The sequence below is a fragment of the Styela clava genome, chromosome 6 (assembly GCF_964204865.1).
Source record: "Styela clava chromosome 6, kaStyClav1.hap1.2, whole genome shotgun sequence".
NCBI classification, from domain to species: Eukaryota; Metazoa; Chordata; class Ascidiacea; order Stolidobranchia; family Styelidae; genus Styela; species Styela clava.
The window spans coordinates 4,092,134-4,108,708 of NC_135255.1; the positions used below are offsets into that span (position 1 = coordinate 4,092,134).

The 16,575-nt window shown below is 33.7% G+C and overlaps 2 protein-coding genes across 2 annotated transcripts; both read left to right on the plus strand.

The window, feature by feature from the left end:
* The first annotated feature begins 4,288 nt into the window (after positions 1–4,288).
* Positions 4,289–6,476, plus strand: LOC120330954 (vacuolar protein sorting-associated protein 28 homolog). Its single transcript, XM_039397948.2, has one exon. The coding sequence runs from the start codon at positions 4,437–4,439 to the stop codon at positions 5,064–5,066; it is 630 nt and encodes a 209-aa protein (XP_039253882.1). The 5' UTR covers positions 4,289–4,436; the 3' UTR covers positions 5,067–6,476.
* A 25-nt stretch (positions 6,477–6,501) lies between these two features.
* On the plus strand, positions 6,502–15,473 carry LOC120330953 (polypeptide N-acetylgalactosaminyltransferase 11-like). Its single transcript, XM_039397947.2, has 13 exons — positions 6,502–6,638; positions 7,044–7,183; positions 7,718–7,844; positions 8,456–8,622; positions 9,256–9,384; positions 10,354–10,438; positions 11,186–11,318; positions 12,498–12,609; positions 13,346–13,461; positions 13,572–13,735; positions 13,952–14,181; positions 14,385–14,503; positions 15,018–15,473. Exons 1-13 carry the CDS (start codon positions 6,505–6,507, stop codon positions 15,177–15,179), a joined length of 1,818 nt encoding a protein of 605 aa, XP_039253881.2. The 5' UTR covers positions 6,502–6,504; the 3' UTR covers positions 15,180–15,473.
* The last annotated feature ends 1,102 nt before the right edge of the window (positions 15,474–16,575 follow it).

Below are 16,575 nucleotides of genomic sequence, written 5' to 3' on the forward strand. Positions count from 1 at the left end.
TTTATTGAATATAAATGGTGTCTACAACAACAAAATTCGCAGGCTGATGTCTCATCCACGATAAACTTGAATTGACATCTATTACGCCACAATAATTAAATGAAGAAATGATCCTGTGAAATAACAATACTAATTCCTTTATTCCTAATTTCCTTTATCCTTGCAGAAGTCAATATCTGAGAATGAAAAAAAAACCTTATAACCTTAGCAACCAACATATTCCTATACCCTGTCTTTCTACCTTAATTAATTATAATTACTCATACTTATAAAGTTACTGATAGATTTAAATACTTATTGCAATCTGGACTATAATTTGGCAATAATAGGCTCTAGTTTGGGCAATGAAGTGGTCTAGCCCACCTCTTCATGCACCCAATTCTGGCAACTTTGGTTGGGCATTTTGGCATTTGACTCCATCTATGATCAGCTTGACATTATATTTTTTTATAAAAGTTTATCTTTACTGTTCACTCCCATTTATAAAATTGATCAATTTGGCAGTGGCAATCATGATAAATTTATTAGTATGGTGTGGCAAGTAATTTTTATTTATTTATTTTTTATTAACTACCAGTATGTAATTTTTCATGTTCCCTTTACTTAATAACTTCTATATGGTTGTGTGTGTGGGTGCGTGTGAGCGTGTGTGAAATATTTCAATTATTTTAGGTGAGTGAACACGTACCACATCTTCTTGGCAAAACCTTCCATCTTATATACATTCTGTACGTTTTAAACCTTATCTAAGGTTTTGTTCGCTCTCCTGATTTCATAATCAGTTTTTATTTATTTATTTTTAGCATTCATTTTATTGTTATGCTGATTATGGAGTCGAAATAAACTTATACTTATACTTATATAGCCCTGGAAAACCTGCGATAGACTATGCTAAAATTAGCTATCAGTATTTGTAAGCGCACGTGGTTGTATATTTTGATTACGAGAGAGCTATGCTTAAATATGTGGACACGGAGGGCAAAACTGAATATTTTATCAGCAATATCCCGAAAATTATATGCGGTACCGTAACTTACCGTACCAGTAACTGGGTAAATATTTTATCATCAATTTCCTGAAAATCATATGCAGCATCCGCATCGGGAGGCGGACAATGGTCCTGATACGATGATCCATTCTTCATGATTCAGTTTCAACGTGAATCGAAATACCAACTGATCCGAGTCACTTTTGTATTAGCAGATCAGGTACCGCAGTCTACCGTTCCCAATAAAATACTTCCCACTTTTGCTAAGCACGAAATTCACTGCCTTTCGCTGAACACGAGCAACTCTGATATGCTTTCGTGGAATCGCCAAAAGGTACGAAATTTTGATGGCGTCATAACACACAAAGCGAATCCCATAGAGCTCACAGAAATATTTGAAATAGAGAAAAGTAATAGCCTTCTAGCGAAAATATATAAATATACAATATTCAACTACTGAAAATTTCTAAACTATTGGTCCAGTAGTTAAAGAGAAAAGCAATTTTGTCATAACGATAAGAAAAAAAAATACCAAGAAGAACAACAACAACATAATAACAAAACGATAAATAGGTCCATTCCGTGTTTAATAACAACAAAAGATCAAATCCTGTCACTAATGTAATGCAGAAAAATATACTCCCGTATTAGGTATTAACGTTAATTGTGCGACAGGAGTCTCGAGGGACTTCTTGACCCTTCAAGCAGCGACACCTATACCACAGTTACTAACTTACTGGTTGGCTTAATACCACCCCAAAATGTTTTTGGACATGTAGTGGACCTATGGATCGTTTTGTTATTATGTTGTTGTTGTTGTTCTTGTTGGATGCGTAGTGGACCTATGAATCGTTTTGTTATTATTATGTTGTTTGTGTTGGACACGTAATGGACCTATGGATCGTTTTGTTATTATGTTGTTGTTGTTCTTTGACATAGAATTTATCGTTATACAAAATCGCTTTTCTCTTTGTTACTGAACAAATTGCTTTAAAATTTTCAGTGGCTAAAAACTGATTTTTCGCTAGAAGAATAGGATTTACAGGATTTACATATTTATCCCGAGGGAGAGGAAAGCCGATAAGACGGCTTATCCATATGGCGAACCACGGCCTCTCGATATTACTTTTATTCATTCCTGAATTTTCTATAAATCCCACGAGATCTGATATTTCATACAAAATTTCGCTGTATTTTTTTACTCATGGGAACTCTATTAACTTATTTCAAGCAGTTCCGCGATCGAATATCAGTCTTACAGCCCCGGTACGTTAAGGCAAGTTACCGTATGGTACCGCATGATTTTCGGAGGTTTGATGATAAAATATTTTGTTTTGCTCTTCGTGTCCACATATTTGAGGGTCGCTATTTTGTTATCATATGTTCTCCCAATTGGATTTTCTTTAAATTTTGATATATTTTGCATTTCAACACTAGAATCCTGCCCTAGAAAAAAATAATCGAGAAAGTATGCTACAAACTCGCCGTAAACAGCTAAACACCACTGAAAATCGCATACTTCGCCCCGAAGTATCGGACTGGCGGCTAACTCTTCATACAGTTATAACGGCTAACTCATGTTTTAGGACAGGTGATGGATGCTCTTGCCGTGAGATGACAGTGGCTAGAGTTAATACTGTACAGGCTGTAGCCTGTCTGCCTGTAGGTCAGTCAGTACAACAATAGGTGGTAATACTTTAATACAGTGATAAGGCGAGGGAAAATTTGTCAAACTAAAAAAATAGAGATTAAACATGTTACAGTATTACGGTAAGCCCGATAACAAGTGATAAATAATTCTGTAATTTCCGAATTCAGTAATTGATCATAATGAATTGTTCAAAATGTTTGAGATTAGATAAACCTATTCACTTTATGACTTGTAATTAATTGAGTAGATTTTTACTAAATAATATTGAATTTTGGGCGCTCCCGAAGTATGTGCACCAAGATGAACCCAACCTGGTACACATATTATGTTCAGGTTGTGCGCCATTTTGGTGCACATACTTCTGGAGGTCCGAATTTTGCCCAATTACTGAATTACTCTAGACTAGATGTTTTACTAATATTTCAAATATTTATATTGAGTTTACACATAGTTTAGTTCAGTGGTTCCCACTTTTTTTTCGCCACCCCAATTTTCAATAAAATCAAAGCCTACAGATACTTGCGACCCCACAACTAGAAACGTTCAGCAACTTCAAAAATCAGTGTATCAGTTTAAGCGTTTTAGCAGGGTTAATTACCTCAATGGGAACAATGTACCTATCTCGACTGCAAGTGGACGTTGACGATGGACATTAGCCCAAAAATTATATGGACAAGTCCGGCAAAGCGCCGGAAAAACCTCTAAAGATTTGATAACACACGCCACCATATGAAAATCACGGTGTAAAAATCTTTTAGATCCGAATTAAAGGGGTTGTTTGGCGAAACAGACAGACTTGATAAAATGTGGTAGATTGTAAGTAAGCGTTCGATGATACCTAGGAAATAATAAGATTGCTTCTAAATATACATAAATTCAAAATCATATTTAGTATATTTCAACAGTGTCTTAAATATTTTCACTTCAGTGTTAACGCATTACAGATTGCTCAAATATATAATTTCGAAAGTAAAACCGATCATGAAAGTGAGATAGAAAAAAACGGGTACGGAATCACATCATCAAATTGCTACACCTTTTAACATTATGCTAAAACTTGTGGTTTTGAATTAGACTGCTCGGAAAGCTTTAAAATTATGTCTGTATGTATGAAACGACAAATAAATACGTAATATTGCTATACAAAAATGTTCACTTTTATGTGGAGGCGATGTGGACAAAAACACATAGTCTTCTCGTAGATTTCAGACACGTGAGCGAATCAACAAGGCGCTTTTACGACTGATCGAAAACTAAAGTGTGATATACTCGGCCAAGACGCCGCCTGGCAACCAATACCATACTTGTCAGACACCTAATTAATAACGGCTAATCGCCAAATAAAGCAACTTTGCTTTGTATATTCGATAACCTCGGGGACCCCGGTAAATCTTCACCACAGTTTGGGAACCACTGGTTTAGTTCATTTCTCACCCGACATTCGAATCCTGGTATGGATCGATCCTATTTTCTCATTGAGAGATAGAAATGAATCATTATATAATAGTCTCCTTACTGCCCTGACTTGAATCAAAATAACAAAAAAGAGAAAACAGTAAAACAAATGAAGCTAACCGGAACACAATCATAAATTGGAGTATAATTAAAATGCACCTATCTACAGAAATCAGGAAAGCACTCGGGTACGATTAAATTCGGGGAGGTAATTTTGCAAAAACTTCCAAGGTGCTGTCATATGCAAATATGATTAAATGTAGTGGTATCGGTATGTTTATTTATTGATATTATCCAGAATCATAATATACAAAATATACACCAAATTTTGGATACAAGAAAATGGCAGGCAGACCTGAACTGTATCAAGAAGTCAAATTATATAGCACTGCAAGGGAACGCGAATACTTTGATAATTTATCAGAGCTTTATTCTATTGTAAAGACCCTACAAGCACTTGAGAAGGCTTATATTAAAGACTCAATCACTGCGAAAGAATATACTGGAGCATGTTCAAGATTACTGGTACAATACAAAGCTGCCTTCAAACAAGTTCAATCGGAGTTTCCTACTTTGGATGAATTTGTAAAACAGTACAAGCTAGAGGATTGTCCCGCAGCTTTGGAAAGAATCAAAGAGGATCGACCCATCACTATGAAAGACGATAAAGGCAACACGAGTAAATGTATCGCTGATATTGTATCACTATTCATCACGGTTATGGATAAACTACGACTTGAAATAAAAGCGATGGATGAAATACATCCTGATTTGAAAGATCTTGCAGACAGTATGCATAGAATGAGCACGCTACCATCTAATTTTGAAGGGAAGGCTAAAGTTGAAAAATGGTTGACAACATTCAATTCTATGGCGGCATCTGATGAATTAGAAGAGAGCCAAGTCAGACAAATGGTCTTTGATATGGAGTCAGCATATAATGCTTTCAATAAGTTCCTACATGATTCTTGAAAACTCAAATCATATTTCAAAAATTTTCTGATAAGCACTTCAATTTGATATTTGTTCATAACGATGTTCCCAACTAACAATATCTACAATCTAGTAAAGAAACATCTATTACTGTAGGCCTACCACATTTTTCCCAACCAGAGTCTGCAGAGTAAAATGTGTCTACTAAAGCACTGATTGATTACCTATTTGTAACAACCTAATTTTAACGCATTTAATCAATGTTCTGTTTATTTTTAATAATCCTACCCATAGTGGGTCTAGTGTAGTTTAGTAACACACATATTTCTCGCGGGCTTGGCATAATCATTTTTGCATATGTTATTCCAAACCCCCACATGACTACGCCTTCCAAAAATCATGTCACCACGACATCACAGTCACATCATATAGCTTGCCAAAGCATAGCTACGATTACCCGAAACGGCATCTATGCAGACGATAACGAACTCACTACCGTCAGCGATCTCTCCCATATTGGGATCGTTGCAACGAGAGAAAGAGCTTGCTCAACTCCGTTTAAGCAGCTGCATGTTTTGGGAGGACTATTTGTATATTTTGGCGGGCTTTATTACGTCACTGTGACGTCATAGTGACACAATTTTTGGATGACGTAGTCAAGTGGGGGTTAGGAATGACGTATGGAAAAATTGTTGCGCCACGCCCACTAGAAGTTATTGTGGTACGAAACTACACCGAACCCCCATAGTCTGCTCTAATCTATAGTTGGAAAGTACCTATATCTATTGGTCACCTACAGATCAGGTTTGGTGATTTTGACTGTGATGGCATGGAAATGTCTTTCTCTCCAGAGCATAAGATGGTTGGGAAACACTGCTATATTGTTGCAGTAAAACCAAAGTAGCGTTTGTCGCATTTTCCTTTTCTGTCATTGTGGACGAGGGACCATTGTTTGGTTTGGGTTTCAAAGCTGTACCTGATTTAGTTTTGATTTTAGGTAGGCTATTGCATTATGTCTATTTTGGCGTGTGGTTGTTAGTACCAAACTATTAGTAAAATGAAATGAGATTTTCTCAAAACCTCAAAATCTGTTTTTACTGCAACAATATGTTCAGTGGAATCATGTGGTCTATAATAACTTCCTTCATACTGTTGTTATGGAGAAATATGAAATTTTTTAAGGCTTAATAATCATTGTAAGTTCACTCACTGGTAGTTGATAATAAAGATTGTTTTGCACCTTATTTCAATCAGTTTTATTTACGCATATCGCTATGATAACAATTCACTCCCATTTATGTGCTGATGGTTTTGCAGTAGTATATTTTTCTCTCACTTTATTTTGTCTGTGTAATAATTTGTTTTATTGTTTATTAACTATGTGTGTTCACTCTTTATTCAATAGTAATCTAGTTTTCCTGCTTGCAATGTATTATTTTTTATTCTTAGTTTACTATGGTACAAGTTACTTAATGTCATGTTGCATGGCACGCGACGTGAAGTCGCACTCTGCTTTACTCTGCTGATATTTGTTGTAACTGTGACAATTTATCTTACTGTCTTTTCTCTACATGGATCAAGTGCAGCCATCAAGATTCAACTTAAAGCAAAGTAATTTTTTGTATTCAATATATAGAATATTTTTTTCTAAATGAATATGTCTGGATATATTCTTTTCTACATATACTTTTATTGAAAATTACATTTGCTAATAAATTGCAGAGTGACGCAAAAAAGTCAGAATCCATAAATGTCTTAATTCTATGGAAATTAGGAAAATTTATTTGAAAACTGGAATACTTTGACTTCTGTTTGTGTATGGTTGTACCATAAAGGTTTAGTAATCTAGAATGCTTCGCACAAAAGTCGTGTTCTAACTAGAATATGTTGTTTTTTGGTGGTATATATATATAAATAAAATTGGATAGATCATTACAAATAAAATCCATCAATTATTCAAAAGTGCTAACTTTTTTATTATTCAATGAACTGTAATTGAAAATTTCATTTTTTCAGATTGTCCGAAGCGTTTAGACCAGAAGAAGAGTTGAATGATTTTCCAACACGACGTCTTGTAACTTCCATTCCACAAAATGAGTTTTCGATCAATCAAACTGTGAAATATGCATCTGATGGAGGTTTACCTGTAAATGCAGGTATTTCTAATGTAATAATTTCGTAATGATTAATAATAAATATTGAATACATTTTTAATTATCGGTAAGTGCATATGTCTGAACTTGACGATTGAAAATACCTACTTCACTCATTTCAATGAATGAAAAGTTTCCACTTGTAGATGCAATTTTCACGCTTAAGAATTTCTGCATTGTGGAATTACACCTTGATTTTTAGTTGACAATGTTTTGAGCCTCCTATTATCAACTATCTTCTACAGGCATCATCATCACAGAGAAAAATATATATATGCTGATGCATCAGTGGTCATTTGCATGCAACTCTTCTATTGGTACTCTTTCCGTTTTGATTTCAGGCCTCAGGATTTTGTTTTCTAAAATTTGTATAGAAAATCCAACTAGTTGATAGGTTAAAATTGATATAATCTGGAATGTAGATACTTACTCGAGTGAATTGTTTCAGCCCTCACATATTAGTGGCTGCTTGTACACAGCCTTGTTCAGAGTAAAAGGCATGGAAAATATCTTTAAAATGCTTACTTTTAATTCAAGGAGAGGTATTGTCAGACAGTCAACGTCAGTATCACAAGCAACAACAAATCAAACATGCATTCAATGTGTTGATAAGTGATCGGATTGGTCCTGTTGCAAGACCTGTTCCTGATACAAGACATGAAATGTTAGTATTACAATGAGTTTGAATTTATGTGTTTCTAACGTGAAATTGTATTCGGCAAAAGTTTACAGTGCACTTGAAAATTCATTTTATTACAAAAATTGTTGTGCAGATTTCTATTTGTACTATTGTTTTTATAATGTCCACAAAACTGCTAGTTTTGGAGTTCAGACATTTTATATGAAATGTGATAATAATGTTCCTGGAAAATCTGAAAATCCACTTTTTTGCTAAATAGCTATTTGTTTAATAAAATGTGGATATTCGTTATGGTAAATGTGTTGAAGCAATACACGCGACTTAATGTGACTTAATCTTGTGATGATATCATTCACTAAATTCATATTTTATTTGACAAAACTTCAAAACGAAATCCATGGGCAGATGGGCTATTCGATCTTTTCGTATTGGTATTCAATTATGTCTGTCTAAATACTGCTTTTATTATAATGTCCAGAGGCATAAACATAGTTGGAATCAAGATGAATCACCATGTTTACTCAAATTTGAAATGAATCAGGATATAGATAACCTATAATTATATTCTTTGGAAATGTAATCCTGATCAAACAAATTTTACTTTTTATATATATCTGTTTTTGTTTCTATTCTAGATGTCATAAGAAATCATACTCCAATATCAGTGTCTCAGCATCAGTTATTGTTTGTTTTCATAAAGAAGCATTCTCAGCATTAGTTCGTACTGTTGCATCTGTGATTGAAAGAACTCCACCACAACTTCTGCAAGAGTTAATATTGGTTGATGACTTTAGTGATAACGGTTTGATTACTTAATAATTTATCACAGACAATTTTTTTTTATATGCTTTTCTTTCTTATTTCAAAAAGCCGAACTTTTGTTTGGAAACTTTGAATGTGTTGGTTCAGCACAATTTTTTTCGGTGTAATGGTGAATACTGATGGTTTGTAGTTGTAGATCCTTTAATAAAACTAGTCAATACTGTTATGTACGCGTCATCTCTACTAGAAACAATGTTTTTTATTTATCAAAGCTTCATACTGAAACTACGGTGCTCTAGAAGTGTGTGTACGAATATGGAGGTGACTAATTTTGTTCGCCTAGTTAACATCGAGTTGTGTGAAGCGACTAAAACCTATGGGCTGGGGGTATATTCACTTGGCTAACACACACAGTCCCTGAACTTGTAATAGAACTAAAATAAGGAAAATCGGAATAAAATTATGGCCCGATATGTCCTGTTACACACAATACATGAGTACTGAAACTGAGTACTTGATTTCAAAGGATAATATACGATGTGCTCCCCATACATGAGATACATAAAAACCAGTGTCAAATGTTTCTTCAAATTTGATCCAATGACAACTCTGAAGTGGATAAAGCGATTTTTCGTTCATATGCGCTTCAATCACAATTGTATTTTCTTTGCAGAAGAAGAAAATGAAAAGCTTGTTTCATATTTGGAACAACACTACCCATATGGTAAAGTAAGAGTTATTCATGCAGAAGCAAGGTTGGGACTGATTGGAGCAAGGCTGATGGGAGCAAAAGAGGCCAGTGGTAAGGATGAATATGGAATATATATATAGAATGCATTACCGCATCTTATTATGGCCTTGTTTTCTTATATTTTATTTTAGGAGATTTGGGAGACAATTGGATATTGAATTATTAATTCAAATTTGATTAAACTGTATTTCTCCTAAGTCCCAAGAATTTTTTTTTAATGTTCACCTATTTTGACCAATAGATTTTTATCATTAGTATTTGAAAATGAGTTTTGATTCGTTGTTCCTTTGAGAAACACTTATTACTTATTTCCATATAAAAATGGTTTTGATAGTTTTGCTTCATGCGACTGTCTGATAACTGACGAACTGTAGAGAGATTCAATATTATGATCAGCGTGAGGCCAACATTCTATTCAGTTTTCCTGGAGCGTGACTGTCATTATTATCACCACGAGTTGCACACATAATAGGAAGTAAATTGCTTTCGCTCTAAGATCCTTGCTTTGACATTCTTGTATCTATGTTATATGAATAAATGACTGTCTTATACCAAACTTGGGCAAACTACGGCCCGTGGGCCAAATTTGGCCCGTTAGGTAGTTCAATCTGGCCCGCCCGATGCCACAACCAAACTAAAACCAAATTTTGATGTTTTAGCTAAAAATAGCTCAAAGAATTTGTTGACATTGCGATTAAATTTAGTTTTGGCTTATTGTTTTCCACTTTTGCCTTTGTAACACTGTAAATAAAATTCTGTTCATAAAATGTAACTTTTACTACGGCACACTTGCATGGCTCGCCAGTCTAGGGGGCAAACTTTTTGGCCCCTGGTCCAAAAACCTTGCTCACCCCTGGTCTATACCAACAATTGAAAAAGTTAAAGGAAATTCCATCATGACCAGTCCAAAAGTGATACATTGCCATGTAAATTGTGGTTACATCTTTTTCTACATTATTTTTGTAATCAAAACAATTTGAAAAAAAAAAAATAGTACCTAAAATATTGTCTTATTTCTAGGTGATGTGCTGGTGTTCCTGGATTCTCACTGTGAACCCAATGTTGGTTGGATTGAGCCATTATTGGACATTGTGCAAATGAACAGGTATGTGTAGGAAAATATTAATTCAGTGTACGGTAAATATCATTCATGTATATGCATAGGAATCTATATTATCCCAAATACTGTGTATCAAATATTTTTTTAGTTTCCGATACACTATATCAGTCAATGTTATCACTTCATCCAAGGTATGTTATATTTAAGGTGAAAGTACTAACCAGATATCTACAAGTCATTACTGATCTTTTTTCTAAAACTGGATGTTTGCCACCCTAATAGTTCTATGGCAGGGGTGCACAACCAGCGGCCGTCATAGACTAAATGTGCGGCCGTGATGATGTGTTTTTTATCTGTGAAATAAGCACAAGGCGTCATTACCTAGAATATTTTTTGTACATGTGATGTCGTTGACGTACTTACCTACTTCAATTCATAATATTTTTTGCGACACCATCATCTTGTCGCGATTTCACAAAAAGGTATTGAAGTATACTGTAATAAGGGAATTTATTATTTAGGAGTTAGCGCTTGGCTTGGAATATATGTCATTCATTTGAATAATACAAACCGAAAAAAAAATATTCGACTGCCCCTAACAAGTTTTCTTCAGTAACTTGTTCAAATTTCAACATTTCATGTAAATTTATGACTAAGCATGACCAAAACTAGGTATTTTTAAAATATCTCACAATGATGTGAAAATCTATTGATATTTATGATTACGCGTAATCTATATTTCAATGATGTTTGTCTCATAATCCCAAACCCGCAGCCTGTCCTTATTTTTAGATCCACTGTTGTCTGTCCTGTAGTAGATATTATTAATTCCATGACGATGTCATATATCGCATCACCTGTTTTACGTGGTGGTTTCAATTGGGGTCTACATTTTTCTTGGGAAGATTTACCCTATATGGTTGAAGTGAGTATTATGTTTATTTAATGTTACCATATTTCTACCCAAGAATTGACAAAATTTAATAATTTACTATTTTGAATACATTCTGAAATAACGTTTTTGATATGGATTATTGAATAGGTTCTAAATTGAACTGTGTTCAACACAGGATGTGTACAATTTTTAATTTGTCAATTAGCAGGGATTGGACATTATGGTGCAATGAATTGAACGTTAGAATTGTTCTGATCTTCCTATTTTCTACAGTTATTGAAAGTTTAATAAAATTATGTTTTCCAATCGTCAATAGCTCAAGATAATGCATTTTCAGATTGAAAATATACTAAATATTTCTAAATCAAAGCAATCACTCTATATAGATGGTAACAAATTTAAATGTTTTCATTTCATTTGGGTGTTCATGTTTTTACCTCAAAATTTTAAAAAGAATGGTTGTGAGAGCATTATGTTTATATTCAATATCTGCTAGAACATGTTAATATTTGATCCAAATAGGCAAATCGTTTAAATAAAACATTAACTAAAAAATTTTTTCACATTTTTATTGACTGAGCCCCAATGTGAGAAAGCTAGCTATCAATCTAACAAAAAACCCAACACAGAGAGACTACAAAATTCTTCCAAATGACACCTAAATAGTATTTTTTGCGTAAACGGCAGACTGTATAAGGCGTCTTATATCAGAGCGAATATCAAGCTGTTTGGAAGCTAATTTGGATTGATAACTCGCGTCTGGTTTATATCAAAATTGGCATTCACAGCCCGTTTAAAATGGGTTTTGGTACAACACACTGAAATAGACAAATCGTCAGTATCACTACTTTGTTTACTACAGACGACAAAATTGAAATCGATCACTCGAAAATTTTCATTCGAAGACTGCCTTTGAAAAAACAAATTTCGATATCTCTCTGTATCATCGACACCTGCAAAAAGACTAAAAAAAACTTGTGATGATACCTTAATGGTGTTGCTATTGCGTTTGAACGACGAGAAATAAGTCTTTTATTAGAGATGTCAAAATTTCAGACTGATCAAAATTTCAGACTGATCAAAACAAAAATTGCTTGTCCACATTATGCATGACCCGAAGTTTTTCACCTGAATAGCCAGATTTTAATGCACATCTGTTTCTTGTACAATAATAACTGCTAATGCCATGTATTTTGATTTCATACACAGGATCCATCAGAGCCCTTTGCTTCCCCTACCATGGCTGGAGGATTGTTTGCAATTAATAGAATGTATTTTAAAGAGATTGGTTATTATGATGAAGATATGAAAGAATGGGGAGGTAAGCTTTGTATAATGTGGTGAATTGCTGTCATGAGGAATGAAATCTTCATATTCTTCCTGAGCAAATAGATTGAGTTTTATGTGAAGTGTATTCTTAAGTGCCCTATATGCCACAAAGTGCCATTTGTAAGATACGCAAAGTATTATTTTAGTATAATAAAACAATATAGTTGTTTGTTATCAATATGGTCATCGAAAATTTCTCTTATTTTATTGTTTTGTAAATACTTGGCTAAGTAAAACAACTGCCTTGGCTATTGCACTGGTTGTTAAATGTTGTCTCCGGTTTGAATCTTGTTTTGGAATGATCTTGAATAGAAACAGTGGTTACAGCATCTCAATTAGATTCATATATTCACAATGACGCTCTTTTCTAAAAAGATTGATTGAAACTTGATCATATTAATGATCATGAATATGGCACTAGAATATTGTGTATTGAACTGCAGGTCACTTTGCTTACTTCTATTTTGGATCCACATGACTTGTGTCTGTTGTAACAAGGATGATTTAACAAGATAGTATTAAAAAATGAGAGTAACATACCTAGTATTTTTCCACGAGATAGTTAGAAAAAGTTGTAATTCATATCTTAATCTTGATTGGTCTGAAGTTAGACTATGATGACTTAACATAAGCTCACTAATATAATTGCTATTTTATGACAACCGATTATGTTATTAATATTTGCATAAATGTCAATTTTTTTCTTCATGAATTTTCATTTTTAATAGGAGAAAATCTGGAATTGTCGTTTCGGTTATGGATGTGTGGTGGAAGATTATTAATAGCTCCCTGTTCTAGAGTTGGACATATATTTCGAAGACGACGTCCAAACTCTATACAAGAAGTAAGACATTTAAAAACTAGCCTGATTCCAGTGATCTTGATTTTCTGATGCATTTGTGAGGAAATAAAGAATAGTCGTTGATGCTAACTTGTTGTCTTCTTCGTTGGCAGGTTGATAATCCGACAAGAAACGCTGCTCGTGTCGCAGCAGTTTGGCTCGATAATCACAAAACAAATTTTCTTGAGAAGAGAACAACAGCAAAAAAATTGGATTATGGTGATATTTCTTCACGAGTGAAATTGAGGAAGGATTTAAAATGCCACGACTTTGACTGGTAATTTCTAATTTTGTTGATCTCCACATTAAATTACAACCAAGCATGGTAAACTAAAAGAAAAACTCCATATACCACCCAGGTAGGTTCGATACAGGCAAAGGTTCACTAAAAACTTCACTTTTTCTGTAAGTCAAGCAAAAATGGAAATTATCATCATCATAATAAGAATTTGAATTATTCTTCTCAAACTGCATTTTTTTCACGTTTGTTTAGGTATCTCAATAATATATACCCTGAGATAGAAATACCCGGTAAAAGAAAGAGCAAAATCAAATACTATCGGCCTACATCAATGGACGAATGGAAAAATATCAAGCGAGGCCACATTAAAGTCACTGATCTTGATTTATGTCTCCAAAGCGATGAGGAGAAAGGATCGCTAATAGTTGCGACAAAATGTGATCCAACTTCTTCATCTCAGTTATGGAGAATGTCAGGAATGGGTATGTAGTGTTGAAAGAATTTGAACTTACTTTGAAAAGGCGATTGGCCAACCTGGATTGACTGGTACCAAATCATTGGAAAAAAGTTATTCAGTAATATAATAAAGTTCAATCTTGTCTTGTGTCATTAACAAACTATGCATAGATATCATAGGCAGCCCTTATGATTTCTGCCTTGATAGTTATTGATGTAATCTATTCAGGTGAAATAAAATTTGGAAGTGAATCAAGATTATGTATGGATGCTGGAAGTTCTGAAAACCCGAGGTTAATGAAATGCAACGGAGAGGAAGGAACGCAAAGTTGGAGTTTCTTTCCTAGAGTTCGTCAGTTTTTTATTTCATAGAATATTAATCATCAACATGTGTTATTCATAGCGTTTATTCATTGATATATATGGCCTCATAATTAGGGCACATTGGTGATTATTGTCAAGTAGGACATCGCAATTTATGCTTCATTTTTAGGCAGCATGCGCTTTGATTCTTGTGTAATTTAAACTCGATCACATTTTCGTGCCACCTTCATAATTTGGAACTATGTGTTGTTTTGTGACGGCATTGTTCTTACCATACTTCTATTATTGCTTATTAGATTTGGATTTGCACCGATCCTTTTACATTATCGATACATCTGGTTGTATTATATATTATTCTATCTACTCTTTGGATTGATTTAGGTGCAATTTTTTTCGAATCATGGTTTATACTTTAGTGACACCTGCAATGAAACCTTATTTATTTGCAACATTCATCTTTTATTCTTCACATCTTACATCAACTTGGGCCTTCCATGATATTTTTGTCAAATTAGAAGATTTTGTTTATTATTTCCAGGATAACTTCTCAAAACATGGCGAGATAACCGGTAGATTGTACAGCGCTTCAGAAGGTCTCTGCCTACAATTAAGTGGAGGAGATTTGAAAGAAGAAGAATATGAACTTATTATGCAAATATGCAGCAGTCCGTCGGTACAAACCTTTACAATGCAAACATAATCTAACATGATACAAAAGTACTTTGGAAAGATACAAAATATATATTATATCGTGATTTTAACATACAAACAAGCAAAGCATTTTCCACCCTGCACTTACCTGATTTCCATGTCATTGATCCCCACTATCTTGGAAATAGTCTTTGTTTGTGATTCATCGAGGTGATGTGTACTTTATATCATTCAACATACATATTGGTTACTCTCTTTCATTCTTGTATATTCAACTCTGATGATTTTGAAATATTTGGATATCTATCAAAAGTTTCTAATTATTTTGTTCGTCGTGTTATATTACATTTATAACATACGGGATTCTTTCGTTTGTTGACTTTCTTTTCAAAACTGGTTTTTAATTGTATTGAAAGATTGTTATGCATTTTTATATAGATTTGGAATCTTTTGGTAGAAAACCCTGTGCATAAATTTTAAATTATACCCGAAGCAAAACATAGCTAATTAAACCATTTACCTATAATCAAATATCTACTTCATTGCGTAACATAACAAATTCAATTTATCTATAAACAATATGCCTGAAACTAATAAGAGGTTGGTTACACGAAAGGTTTTTATGCAAAACTATTAGAAGTATGAATTTTTCAAAATGTAGTGTTTAGTTTTGATGACACAATGATAAAATAGAAGTCAATGATTTCAATGTTGAATTACGTCTATGAACAGATAGGTAATTCAATGTGATACAGTGTGTGAACCAATAAAATATTGAAATTTCACAGAAATTTAATAGTTGTCATGGAGTGATTTCATGCAATCCTTGTTCAGAGGCATTTGTTTCTGTAATTTAAATTTTTCAGTATAATTTTGTTATAAAACTTCAATTTTTTTCTTGGCTTTATTTGAAATTGCTTCTGCTAAAACAGTAACTTTGTTTGATATGTCTTGTTGGCCGGCATTACTGCCACCTTTTTTATGTATTTGTTGAATATGTGGGTATTTTGTCATACCTTCCTCTTTTACAACATATATTTTCCCAGTATAATTGTTTTTGTATGTTGGAACAGTCTTATGAAGTGCCCACTCATGATCCTATCGCTATTGATTGATATTAATCCATACCGTAAGCTAAAATTTTATCATTATCTTGATTCAGCACTGTGAAATGATCTTTTTGTAGCATTTGATGATTTTTTTATATAAGTTTCATCAAGATTGTGACAGTCACTGGGATGTCTTGCCTTAGCATGCTTTTCTCCTATACTCATGAGATAAATTGGTATATCTTACACGACATGGCCGGATGTTATGATTTCATTTTTTTTTTGTGGTATTTATGATTATAGAGAGCTAAGTAATCCTGCAATGTTTCTGTGATCGATTGTGTCAGCATTTGGCAACCAGAGTAGAATTCTGTATGCACATCAGTCGTTTCTCCA